We start from the raw sequence: 14216 nt of genomic DNA on the forward strand, positions 1-14216 counted from the left end.
GATGACCCCTAATGACCAGTGTGACATCGAGAATGGTTCAGCCGCAAAACCAGCCCCGTTGAGAATGCCCGAGGGAGATGGATAGAAACATATACTGTATTATTCTCTATCTATCTGTCTATCTTGATACAGAGCTGAGGCCAGTTCGGGTCCTGTTCTCCCACTGGAAAACGAGTCTAAAAAAAATAAAAGGATATTTACGTTGGTTGTCGGTTCGGCGGGAAAGAATCACCTGAGGAGGTCCTGGAGAGGAGGAATTCGTGTGGGGAGGTAGGGGAGGAGGTGGGCGAGGGAGAGGGCCAGACAGGAGAGGAAGGGGGAGTGCCTAAAGGTGGGTACCTGAAGGATTTAAAGTGAGAGTTCGAAGGGCCGAGTGCCTTCACTCCTTCTTCAGTCGGCGTCTAGACTCGTGCTAGTGAATACACGCGACGTTGAGCGAACTGTTGAGTCCAGACCCACTTCCAGCCTTGCATTGCCGAACAGCTTCTTCTTCCTCCTCCCCTTCATCTTCTTCTTCTTTTCCTTCTCGCCGGCCAAAGAGAAGTCTTGATTTGGAGACTCTTTCGACCGGAAGTCCCCTCTGCTAAGTAGAAACTTCAGGAAGTATCTGGTTTCTTCTATAAACTTTCCTAGAGCCCTGAATTCCTACCCTAGAGAGCATCCAGAAGTATAAGTACCGCTATTTGCTTTACCAGGTATGTATCTGTTGCCTTTGAGTTTCCCGTTCATTCCACATTTCAGTTGTCTTTGCATTTTTCCACTTGGTCATTCTAGTGCGGTTTTATTTTGAAGGACTGAATTCCTTCATGCGTAGAAGAACAAAACTATGACTTATTTGTGTTCGATCAGTAAACTGTGCTTCTGTTATTTTCAAAGGCTTATATGTAAACACAAGAAATATATTAATATGAAAATTATCATATGCATAGAATATCTAAAATGCTAGTTTTTAATATAATCAACTCCCCACATACTTTCGTCACGTTCAAATAAACTCTAAAAACAGAATTTACTTTCAAAGACTGAGAACTTCAGTTAGACTACAAACACATGCAACATCATTCAGCAATTTATTTCCGGTATTTTGATGATATCTCTATGCATACATTCTAAGATATAAATCCATAAACACCTTAGTTGTGGTAGATCATAAGAATTTTTTTATAATATTTGAACTGGGATATATATATATATATATATATATATATATATATATATATATATATATATATATATATGTATATATATATATATATGTATGTATATATGTATTTTTGTGTAAATCCTACTCTGTTAGATTACAATAAAAATTCTTCAAATGTTTATATATATATATATATATATATATATTTTATATATAAATATATACTCTGTTATATTACACTGTATATATACTGTAAATATTATTCAAATATTTATATATATATATATATATATATATATATATATATATATATATATGATAGATTTATGGCAAAGAAACATACACACACATGCACACACACATATATATATGATATATATATATATATATATATATATATATATATATATATATATATATATATATATATATATATATATATATATATATATATATCATGAACTGATAGATTTATAATAAAAGACAAACACAAACACACACATACACGCTTATATGTATATGTATAAATATATGTATATATGTATGTGTATATATTTACATATATATATATATATATATATATATATATATATATATATATATATATATATATATATATATATATAGATGCGTGTGTGTCAGTTAATTTCTACTTGTATCATCTTAATCTCAAAAAAACACAAAATGGTTAATAATTGCTAGTTCATCATTCCGTTTAACATAACCTGACTATAATATCTGATGAGAAAGTAATAATTATTCTTTAATTTGTTATTTTAGCAATTCAAGCGCTACAGAGCCGAAAAACTCTCTAATGTGTCAAAGAATCTTCATTAAATTCTGATGGTTAGCTGATCTGAAGCAAGTTTAGTTTGACTGTAAAATAAGTCTACTATGTCATGGGTTTTCATGAATGATCAATGAGCCGTATTGATTAGAGGAAAGAGCCATATTGCTAACATGTTGGTGAAATAAACCGGAAACCTTTGTACTGAGCGTGCTTGTTAGGACAGAAATGCAAAATTTTCTGAGTGCTCCATGTAAAAGTTGAGAGATATATTGGATGTGGATTGAACTGTGTAGCAAAAGAGTTGATGTTATTCAGGATCAGGATTTGTTGGTGAAATAAATTTGAAACATTCTGGGGTTTTCGCAAATGTTAACAGACTTGGTGGTAATGGGTTGTTGCAATATTGCTTTAATTTTCGTGATATTCTGGGTCTGAATGGGGCCAAGTTTGTGGAGGAAATAAAACCGAGTATGTCTGAAGGATTTCTGGTTATGTTTATGCAGATGTTAGAAATAGGATAAACCTGCATTGTTTAAATTTTGGTTCTATTTTGCATATATTAGGGTTAACTTGTTTGTTATTTAACTTGTTTTTTAAATAAATCTTAAACTTTACAATAGATTTTCATGTTTCCAGAGCTGTTTGTGTGGGTCAGAGACATATTGTCGAATTCTGGTAGAAATTCAGGTTTTGATTTGGCTTTGGGCATGACTTCCAAGAACTTCTGGGTTTTATTCCATCCCTATTCTCTTGGCCTCACTACATTCAAGATGTCACAATCCTTCCATATATAGACTGGAATGAATAAATTCAGGGGTTAATTTATTATGGATTCTCATGAGAGCTTTGTCTTCTCTGAATTTGTCTTTCTCACAGTTCGTCTCGATCTCTCCTTAAAATGACCCAAACCTCCCAATAGAATTCCTTCAAAGTTTTCAGATACTATTTGCTGTCCAGAACTCAATTGCTTAAGTTTTGGACAAATCCCAGACTTGGTTACGGACCAAGGAAGACTATTGACTTTTGCCATTATCTGAATCAGTGGGAAAATATAACCTTCTGGTCACAAAATAATCTATTTTTTCATATCTGCCAGATCTCATTTATTTTTCTCCCTAAGTTCTCATTGCGTTGTTTTGCATGTTTTTGTGTGTACGAGTTACATGTACGAAATACAAAGCGTACATTTTATTAGTCCATAAGGGATAACATCGTATTCCACGAAACACAACCCTAAATATGATTAGTCTTAGACTCGACGCCAACCAGATCCATCTCTTTCCCACAATTAGAGCAGAATCGTTTTCTTTTCGGCCATCCATCATTCAAGATCTCAGCTGAGTTGCCACTTAGCCTATTATATTACAATACGAACGCACACTCACTATCTTGCCAAATACATTAATATTATATTTCATAGATAATTTTTCATCCATAAATGATACCTCCACAATTACTTGTACATTTTTAGAAATCCATTTTTTCTTGAGAAAATAGACGGGTTTTGAACTTCCCAGTAGAGAGAGAGACAATACCAAACAGGAAGTAAACAGCCGTTAAAGTGACTGATGGTGCGGGCGTTGACTCCACACCTTGCGTGAAGAGTACGGCGTGGAATTAAGATTCGCTGTCATTTAGATTATGATATAATCATCAAGAGTTTATCTAAATCTCTAAGGTGTAACTTACACTAATGGCCCAGATAGCGCTATATGTATAAAAAATAAACAAGTGAAAAATGCGCCGAAGTTTCTTCGGCGCAATCGAGTTTTCTGTACAGCGCATAATGCTATATGAAACTCTCAGCCACGGCCCATGAAACTCTCAGCCGCGGCCTATGAAACTTTCGGCCATGGCCCGGTGGCGGCTAACTTTAACCTTAAATAAAATAAAAAAAAATACTGAGGCCAGAGGGCTGCAATTTGGTATATTTGATGATTGGAAGGTGGATGATCAACATACCAATTTGCATCCCTCTAGCCTCAGTAGGTTTTAGGATCTAAGGGCGAACAGAAAAAGTGCCGACGGACAGACAAATAGCCATCTCAATAGTTTTCTTTTACAGAAAACTAAAGCTCATTAAAGTCTGGAACACTATATTTCATATATAATATAATAAGCAATCAGCTAACTTTGTTTTGATAACCAAAATATATTCTTTGACTGACAAAACTGTAGATTGTTTAAAATGTGCAGGAATCACTGAAATCAACTTTACATGCGGACATAGAACTAGTGCGTGCTACTCGCTTCATATGGGATCTGCCTCCCCATTCTGTTCAGGTGTCATGACGCCATCGCCTTCACTTTTCTCACTCAATGATGGTTGTAAAGGCGTGTGTTCCTCTTCCTCTTGTTTTGATGTTGTTTCGCTATTGGTCCTGTCTCTGTTGTTTCACTTTTCATGCTTAATATGAGCATTATATTCAGTAGAAGAATGATTTGTAAGTTGATAATAATAATAATAATAATAATAATAATAATAATAATAATAATAATAATAATATCCGTTTTTATTACACATTTTCTTTATATAGCATTAATTTTCTTCTTGTGTGTGACGTTAGTAAGATACAGCTGCCCTATAGCAAAGTCAGTTAAGTGGCCGAGGTGGGCACGAGTGAGTATGGATGGGCATGAATGCTGACAACAAACTCAGTTGCATCATTTGTCTTCCTGGTGGTTGAAAAAGCCATCATATTTTCGATATATTTCAGGAAGAATTGAAAAAGTATTTTCACTGAATACTTGGCAACATATCGATCCAAATATCAAAGTGAATTCCAAAAGAGTAATTAGCCATGATGACGTCTTAGTAGTACCAAGGATCTGGACGTCCACATTAGGACTCCCCTTACCCTTGCCATCATATAAACTTCCAGCAAGTGCCCGGACTGGCATGGGGTGTCCATTCTTAAACCACCTACCAACACCAACTATAAAGACATGTTAAGCAAATTTGAGTCATTCTTTCTTTCAGAAATAGGAAATCAAACATTCACATGACATAAACATTCTTCTGGCATTCATTCCACAGAGATGTAAAGTTGGAGATTCTCACATCTGTATAAAGTTTATTCGCTTTTTTCATTTATTCTGTATTGTCGGCAAATAACAGGACATTCTCTTGTGCACACAATAATATTCAATTCTTTATTCTACTCTGGGTATAATAAATTAGAACATCCACGTATAAAGCACAGTAATCAGGAAGTAAGGCCATTGTAGACGAGATGTTGGACATTCATAAGTATAACATTTATAATCGGGATGTCGGCACTTTTGTGCCTTCTAAGAAAGGATGTTGGACATAATAGATCATTCATTCAGTCAATACAGTAAGTGGTGGGTCAGACATACACTCATCGGGACACTAATGAAAATATTGTTTTAACTTAGCTCAAAAATTGGCAAAACCTTAAGTTCTAAGTTGTTTGTTAAGAGATTCAATTGTCAAAGAAGGATTAATTGTATGGTAGAATATTTTGCATGAAAACAACATAATGCATTGCCTTGAGTCAACCGAGGTGTACTGGATTTTCAGGGAACGTACATAAATCCCTTCCGCTCGTCAAGTCATGGGATCGCACGCTGCTTATTCAGTTGCGAGCTGAACACACCATTGCCAGAGAGAGAGACAGACAGACAAACAAAGAAGGCCAAAGAGAAGGTAGAGGGTATTGCAGCAACGGGAATGTCTTTCGTCTTTGTGTGAGAAGAAATTCGAAATCAAAGTCATTAGGGTTGCCTCCAGGCATGTAGCTTAAAGTAAACAGTTAATGGCTAAGTTTAGTGAACGTAATCCTGCCTTGAATAATTCCGCACGCCATTGGAAGACGTGATAATATTGGTAGCCAACAGCGCATGGAGCTTACATCGGGTACAGGTTTTTGTACTCCTCGATAAAGACATAAAATTACATTCTTTATGCGCTGGAATTCTCAAAAGAGAGAGAGAGAGAGAGAGAGAGAGAGAGAGAGAGAGAGAGAGAGAGAGAGAGAGAGAGAGATGGGCTTCTCAAATTAAATTCATGAGGAAATTGAATCCCGCTGGTCCGATCTCACGTCCACCAGGGTCGATTTCCTAATTAAAACCTTTTGACTGAAAAAGAAAGGTGAGCATTCATTGCTCTTCTAGTTGCACTATTGAGGGGCGAGGGCTTGAGTGAGGTCGGGAGTTCGGAGGATAAAACGAAGAATCAACAGTTGCCAGACAGGGCGACATGAGACCCACCTTGGCCGAGGTCAACGGCCTGCAGAGAGGGCCAAGTTACCACCACCTCTCTCTCTCTCTCTCTCTCTCTCTCTCTCTCTCTCTCTCTCTCTTCATTGTTGCATCTTTCTTAGTGTATCTTCCTTTCGATTTCTATAGGTTTTTATATCTCCATCTCTGTATCTCTCTTTTTATGGCTTGTATTTGTCTTTTTCTCATCTTCGACACTGATGAACAGAAATTTCCATTGCTAACAGAAATTTAGCCTTCCCTCTTTTCTGTCTTGCCAGACTAATGGAGATTTCCAGTTCTATGATTAAGTTCTTTTTTCGATTGGCAAATAGGAACGCTGTAAAATCAGCAGAGAAAATCTAAGAATCCGAATAAATATATCAGCAACAAATGAGACTCAGCCTCTTCACGATGGGAACACCCAGGGAGATCCAGTCAGCGTGGAGGAAGGTGGAAACACTCTACGGATGCTTCACGCCATGTTAGCATCGGCCATCAGGCCATTCACCTCTTGGGAACACTGTGCGATAACTGGAAACCAGAATCCTGCTGGAACTGAAGCTTACTAGTACTTCCTAACTGAGCCAAAGACAAATAGATCAAGAGGAGCGTTAATAACATGACGCACAAGTTCTTCATCATTTTTCTAGAAAGAGCATCATGGTGCGAAGCTGGCTGACATGAGAGGTCTTCCATTATACGCCAAGATATGATGATAAATAGCAAGACCTTGATCAACAATATCCTCAAGGCAGTTCGATAACCCGTTAACGGAATTCCGCGGGTTCTTGAGCGTTTACCACGTAAAACTGGTTTTCGATTCAAACATTCAAATACAGGAAGTTGTCGTAAGAATTTTTAAAACGCAGTTCGTATTTGCTTCAAAATTTACGGGGCTGTAATATGATTAATTAGAATTAAATTGTCCACATCCTGCTTAGTAATATTTACCTATATCTAGACTGATATCCTCATTACCAATCTTTGTTCATTTGCATTTGTTTGTTATTTTGCTCTCTTCGTTTTACATTTTCCACACGAACGTTTTATTCTGCAGAAAGTGGCATTACAAAGGACTGCTCCATAATCATTCTTGCTTCAATAATAATAATAATAATAATAATAATAATAATAATAATAATAATAATAACAACAATAATAATAATAATAATAATAATAATAATCCAGCGCAGTGTCGACTGTGCTTTTATCAGCTCGAAATAAAAACACACAAATAATCTTTTGAAACTGGTAATTTACCTGAAACATATTTTTTATCCTTTCATGTGGGCCTATTTCAGTCCGTGCTGGTCCAAGAAAAGTTTCAACAAAAGCGACAAATTCCTAAAAAGTGATAAGTACAGTCATGACAGACAGAGAAAAGGAGCTTGCCTGAGAGCGACCTCACGGAGTCCCGTTGTATAAGGAGCGTTCCCTCCCATGAAGAATGACCTTGGAATAGCGGTTATTGCATCTTCTCTTTAGTTATTCAGGCAAGAGAGAGAGAGAGAGAGAGAGTCTTAAGCTCGGTAAAACTGTGAAAGAAGTTATGGCTGTATTTCATCCGATTCTTTTGTCGATTTTTCGTTAATGTTATTTGCATGTATTAGATATAATTGCTCCCCGTTTTCTGGTAAATGGCTTAATGATATTAAAGAATTTATCATTTATTGTACCGTATAAACTCTCTCTCTTTCAGATTTACCCAGCTCGCTCGCTCTCTCTCTCTCTCTCTCTCTCTCTCTCTCTCTCTCTCAAAACTGGCCAAGTTCTTTGAACCAGATATATAATATCTCTTGCGAACTTTTCCCTCTCTTAATCATACCCACCTCTTTCAACCAGGCCCACATTCTCTCTCTCTCTCTCTCTCTCTCTCTCTCTCTCTCTCTCTCTCTCTCTCTCTCTCTCACACAACCCAAACCAGCTCTCTCAACCTGCCATGCGAGTTATGGACAACTGTAAACGCATCTACCTATTTTAATCCAACCGGTTTAACCAAAATAAGATCCACTCAGAGAAACTGATGCTGTCGACAGTCTCGATCACATTCTTGCCTTCTGTTTCTTTCTCCTTTTCTTTAGGCTTCATTCATACCCTCTTTATCACCTTGTCCTAATTTCCATTCCTTTCTTTATTCTCAGTTCTTCTTTTTCTTCCGTCAGCGAGGGTGGACGGCGGTTACGTGTAATCCCGTGGCTGTCCTGGGTTCTGTTTGTTCGTTTGTCTTCTTCTCACCTGATACCAGTCTCCCTGTCTTTTCTTACTACGTTCTTGGCCCAGCTTACCTCGTTTTATGTGTCCTCTTCTTCTCATTCCTTAGCGTTTCATTGTTATTTCTTTCCCTCTTCATATACTGCAAATCAACCCCTTCCTTTTTGCCTCATGCCGATCTACATCCCTATCACATTATTCCAACCTCAATTCCTTCATGACCTCAGAACCTCTGTGAACTTGTTCTTTCAAGCTACCCATCATTCCGATCTTCCACCTCTTCCGCCAACACTTTGCCTAACGACCCCCCCACCCCAACCCCACACTTCCCACACTTTCTCTCGGAAACTTTCCTCATCCTAATCGTGCTCATTGCATTACTCTTCGGCTCATAACTCCCACCTTCTTACGTCCCTTATATTCTATCCACTTTCATTTCCACATCACAAGTCGTATCATACCTGTTATTATTTTTTTTTTCTGACACTGGCGTTAGAGACTCAGTGAGGAAGTGATCTCTTTTAGAAGCTCATCTCTTTGAGTGCGTCCTGGTAAATTTATTTGAAATGCAGTCTGGTATCTTTTCTAAGAGAAGTGGGAGGTGATTAAAATCCTAAATTCATTGTGCTGATAAAAGGCCCTACCTTCTAATGTGAAAAGGGTGGGGATTTTGTCCATTCAGTCTAATTTCCTTTATATTCCTCACTTATTCTCCTTCTTAACGGAGTGAAGATCACCAACTGACTGCTTTTCTTGAGAGACATAATTAACTGCACTATTGGTAATCCAGCTCCATCCACACACCTTAACTATGAGTGTTTACTCCATACTAAGCTACCACTCATGGCATTTTCTACAATTACTAATTCATACAGTACTCTCAAGAGTTGTTCCGGTGTATGAGAGCGCCATAAAACCGGGTCCGTCTATGTATATATATATATATATATATATATATATATATATATATATATATATATATATATATATATATATATATATATATATATATATATGTCTATATATGAATTTATATAGATACATATATAATATAAGTATATACACAGACATAAAAGTTCCCCATAACTTCTCTCCCCCTCTCTCTCTCTCTCTCTCTCTCTCTCTCTCTCTCTCTCTCTCTCTCTCTCTCTCTCTCTCTCTCTCAAAGAATCTACGGATCCGTGAAATGATGAGCAACAACAATTTCTTCCTCGGGGTGAGGCACAAACACGCATTTTTTAGGCAGCTTCCCCCAGCGGGCAGGACCGGCCCCAGCCGCTTGTGGTAGCGGTAGTTCGCTAGCCGAGGTCAAAGCCCTGATGGCCTCTTCTCCAGTACAACCTCCGAGCCGTCTTGCATAGGGATGGGCACCTGGGCATTTGGGCAACTGCCCCTGCTACTTCAGGTTTGCGCATAATTTCGACTTCCCAATTACAAGCATCATGAAGAAGCTGGCCAATGGGTTTTTTGTGGCTCGTGTGTGTGTGTGTGTGTGTGTGGGGAGGAGGGAGGAGGAGGAGGAGGAGGAGGAGGAGGATGAGACGAGGGGTGGCAGAGGTAAAGTGATGGGTGGTGTAACGGGGAAAATTCTCTCTCTCTCTCTCTCTCTCTCTCTCTCTCTCTCTCTCTCTCTCTCTCTCTCTCTCTCTCTCTCTCTCGCCCTCTGCTGTACAAGAACCACCAAAAAATTCAAAATAAATGGGAACAGGGTATTAGAAATTCTTTCTAGGATTTCTTTATAAATTCTGAAACCACAAAATACAAGTTCATTGTATTTGAAAAGCCCATCTCTTCCAAGTATATACATTCATTTTTTTTTTTCAATTATTATTATATTCCAGTAAAATAAGGTAAGCAAGTCATTAATCGTTAAGTGGGCAAAGCATACGCCCTTCGAAAAATATGGGAACGGAGTTTCAAATATTTTTTGAACACTTAAAGAAACCTATTACAAAAGCTATCAGTTTTTCCTTCCTCATCCCAACGACGGATGAGAAGAAACACTCGGTAAGTGAAAGACTCTAAACCCCACAAAAGTGTCCCAGTAATTAAAGCGTTTTATCCAGTTAATATCACTAATGCCTAATGATAAAAAAACAAGTAAAAAATGCGACGAAGAAACACTTCGACGTAATCGAGTTTTCTGTATAGCGTATAATGCTGTGTGAAACTCTCAGTCACGGCCCGGTGGTGGCCTGTGTTGTTGGCACCTATAGCCGTGCCATCCGCACGATCATGGCTAAATTTAACCTTAAATAAAATAAAAACTACTAAGGCTCGAGGGCTGCAATTTGGTCTGTTTGATGATTGGAGGGTGGATGATCAACATACCAATTTGCAACCCTCTAGCCTCAGTAAGTTTTAAGATCTGAGGGCGGACAGAAAAAGTGCGGACGTACAGACAAAAAGCCATCGCAATAGTTTTCTTTTACAGAAGACTATAACTCAGAGATGTATAAATTCAATACCAAGCAGAACACGATACATACTATGTGGGTTTCCCTGGGAAAAGCTGATCACTGTGGTAAGATGAACATTAGTAATAGTAGACTATTTCTTACACTTCCCCAATCTTTAGTCATGTAAGCTTCACCAACCATGTATATACAAAAAGGGAAGAATGAATTTTTGACCATGTACACTGTTCAATGCTAATGTCATCAGCTTGAAGCAGCGTTATTTAAAAATCAATGCAAACCAAATCTGAACCTTGCTTTGAGGAAAATCATTTCTCATTAACATTTTGGCTTCATATCATCAAATTAATAGCAATGTCCCCTGACTTCATTTGCTTCTATACATGACCAGCCTTGACTTATTTCTCCAACTATTTGTATTTTTTCCTATGTAGTCCATAAAAGGACACTCCTCCGATTCCTTTTTACTTCCCTGTGCGACATATGTATAATATATATACTGTATACTATATATATATATATATATATATATATATATATATATATATATATATATATATATATATATATATATATATATATATATATATATATATATATATACTGTATATATATATGTGTGTGTGTGTGTGTGTGTGTGGGCATGTGTACGTATGCGCGTGTGGTTTTTATACATGGCTTCCTGGTTAAGATTCCCTTTAACTCATTTAATTTCGTCATCATCCTCTGATATATATATCTCTTTCATCACATTTCTCCTTTCACTGTATAAAAACCTTTGGCCCTTATTTTCAAAGAAAGAGAGAAAGGAAGAAAGGACGAAAGAAAGATGCAAGTCAAATGAGAGAGCAAAAAAAGAATAGGGAGTGGTTGAATGGAAACCTGAAAAGGCGAATGCGTTTGAAGGCTGCCAGATGAATGATGATGATGAAGACGCCTCAGGGTCGTTTACCCCTTGTGCCGAACTATCGTGTATGGAATTATAAATTGTTTCGGTGGCATTCAGAAGGTTTTATCTTTTTCAAACATTCTTTTTGCATGCGTAGATTAGTCTGGTATGTACCCAGCGACCAGTATAAATGCTATAATTAATGTTAGGTTATTTGAATACTGTAGTTTTGTATGTTGTAAAGGACAGACTTTCCTGACAATATTCTAAACATTTTTCTATAATAATAATAATATATAATATAATATAATAATAATAATAATAATAATCATGAAACTTTAGTATTAATACTGATTATATTTATAAAGATATAATGTGATTAACCTTTGAAAATCTTAAGAATAAAACAAGATAATATGTAAACGGTAGCCTACCACATCAGACACTCAAGTCCCTGCATGCTCTCTCTCTCTCTCTCTCTCTCTCTCTCTCTCTCTCTCTCTCTCTCTCTCTCTCTCTCTCTCTCAAAAGTTAGGGAAAAAATGCTTTTAAAATCCACGACCGGAAAGTATCCAGCTAAAGCTTAACGTATTTTTTAAGTCAGGCCGACAAGTGTGTCAGTAGGTCACCAACCGCGAACAATCGCGCATCTGGTAACGTCTGTTCACCACATTCCAAAAGAGGGATTTCACGACATGTCAAGTTCTACTGTAACTTTTCTCCTCTTTGACGCGTTCCTTTTAATGAACATTGTGTTATGAACATACACATGATTTGGCTTTTTTTATTAGAATTAAAAATAATTATAAAGACATCAGAGGGAAATACGTACAACCATAAGTCGTACACTGAAATACTCAAATGAATGGACAGGTTAGGCCTATCAGGTATGGTCTCTGTCTGTCTGGCTGCCTGGCAGTTTGCCTCGTAAGAGGTCTTAGGCCTGGGTCTTCGGTTCGGTTCCAGGTCCAGGTGTAACGACCTGGGTACTTTCCCTTCAACGCATAATGTCTATGTTGAATTAAGCAATTCAGTTGTGTACTTGGTGGTTAATCGATTGTTGTTAGCACACTGTAATGGGAAAAAGATCAAGAGAGAGGAAGAGAGATACAAGGTATTGGCAGTGGGTGCTTGACAGATGAGTATATGACTATTAAAAATGGAAAAGACATCAACAACTAAATCCCCACCTTATTTGATGGAACTATTTATTGAATTGTCATCATATTTCTCTCTCTCTCTCTCTCTCTCTCTCTCTCTCTCTCTCTCTCTCTCTCTCTCTCTCTCTCTCTCAATCATGGGTAAAAACATAAACAATTTAAGCTTAAGATTCACTGGATGGAGGCAGCAGTAGCCTAACCATATTGCAAGAACCATCTTACAGTGATATCCTACAAACATGTAGGAAATTGTACAGATTTCACGTAAAGTCAAGACATAAGCCACGCCCTCTACACATAATGCAGTTGCCAACTATTCCAAGAATAGAACTGATCATCATGATTTTCAGAGGTTTACTGGTAATGAATTGGCTTGAATTCATTACTAAACTTATGCCTTAGCTTTCATAAGTAGTATACATAGAAACCTTTCCCATATAGCACAGTCTTAATAATGAGCAAAATAAGTGAGAATTCTTTCAAAAGTGTGATAATGGAATCAGTTTTCATCCATTCGCTGCATGACCAGGAAAGAGCTGAGGCTTTATAAATTTACAAAATTTTACACGATATGCATTTCCTCAGAAATCAAGAGACAACGTAATCTGGCAACAAGAATGTTATAAATTTCCAGAAAGGGAGACGCAACCCCCATCCCCTCCGCACTTAATCTATGGAATGAAGGTCAAGGTTGCACGAACGTCAACAAATAATTATCACCTCACGGAAAATAAAAAAAGAATTTGCATCCAGAGGAAGCTAAATAAAAGAAAAAACTTGACCACAAATCCGCTGTTCACGAACACAGGTGTCCAGTTTTTTTCCTAAAGCCATAAAAAAACTGGTTTTTGAAATCACGTTTTCACAGTTAGGCTCAGCGACCAGATCTTCTTCTTCTTCTTGGAGAGAGTTGACGAACCACCTGTGTCCTAAGACAGCGATGCCGTTAAGGGGTGAGAAATTGTCTTTTCTAGAGGATGTGATCGGACTGAACTAGCTCCCTTGATATTTGGGAAAGAGAATGTTCAGAAGATTGATGGTGGTTAAAATGGAGCATTCACTTGTGATCTTTCCATAGCCACCAGTCTACAGTTTATTGGCCACTGTAGGTTTGGGTTTGTTGGCGGTTAAAAGATTTCGTTAACTTCAGTGATCAAAAATTTGCTTTTAGTGGCCACTAAATTCCTTCACTGTTGTGGCTACTGGAAGCCCTGGTGGTCTTGGCATCAAAGGCATTGAAAAGTTTAGTTTTCAAGTACAGATTTTTAATTTCCTTTTCCGTTTCTTGCAGAAACATGCAACTACGCCTGGAAACCTTACTCGTCCATTTGGCTGCGTTCTTGGTAAGTGAATAAATAAAGTAATCTTAATACCTTTTATT

General features: G+C 37.4%; 1 protein-coding gene across 1 annotated transcript in view; it reads left to right on the top strand.

Moving 5' to 3' along the window:
- The first annotated feature begins 390 nt into the window (after nt 1-390).
- LOC136855142 (uncharacterized) overlaps nt 391-14216 on the top strand; it is a 28263-nt gene continuing 14437 nt past the window's right edge. The window contains exons 1-2 of the mRNA XM_067132022.1: nt 391-695; nt 14127-14178. Coding sequence (XP_066988123.1) covers nt 14131-14178 — 48 coding nt within the window. The 5' untranslated portion in view covers nt 391-695; nt 14127-14130. The remainder of the gene's footprint in view (nt 696-14126; nt 14179-14216) is intronic.

This window comes from Macrobrachium rosenbergii, chromosome 30 (assembly GCF_040412425.1).
Source record: "Macrobrachium rosenbergii isolate ZJJX-2024 chromosome 30, ASM4041242v1, whole genome shotgun sequence".
Taxonomy (NCBI): domain Eukaryota; kingdom Metazoa; phylum Arthropoda; class Malacostraca; order Decapoda; family Palaemonidae; genus Macrobrachium; species Macrobrachium rosenbergii.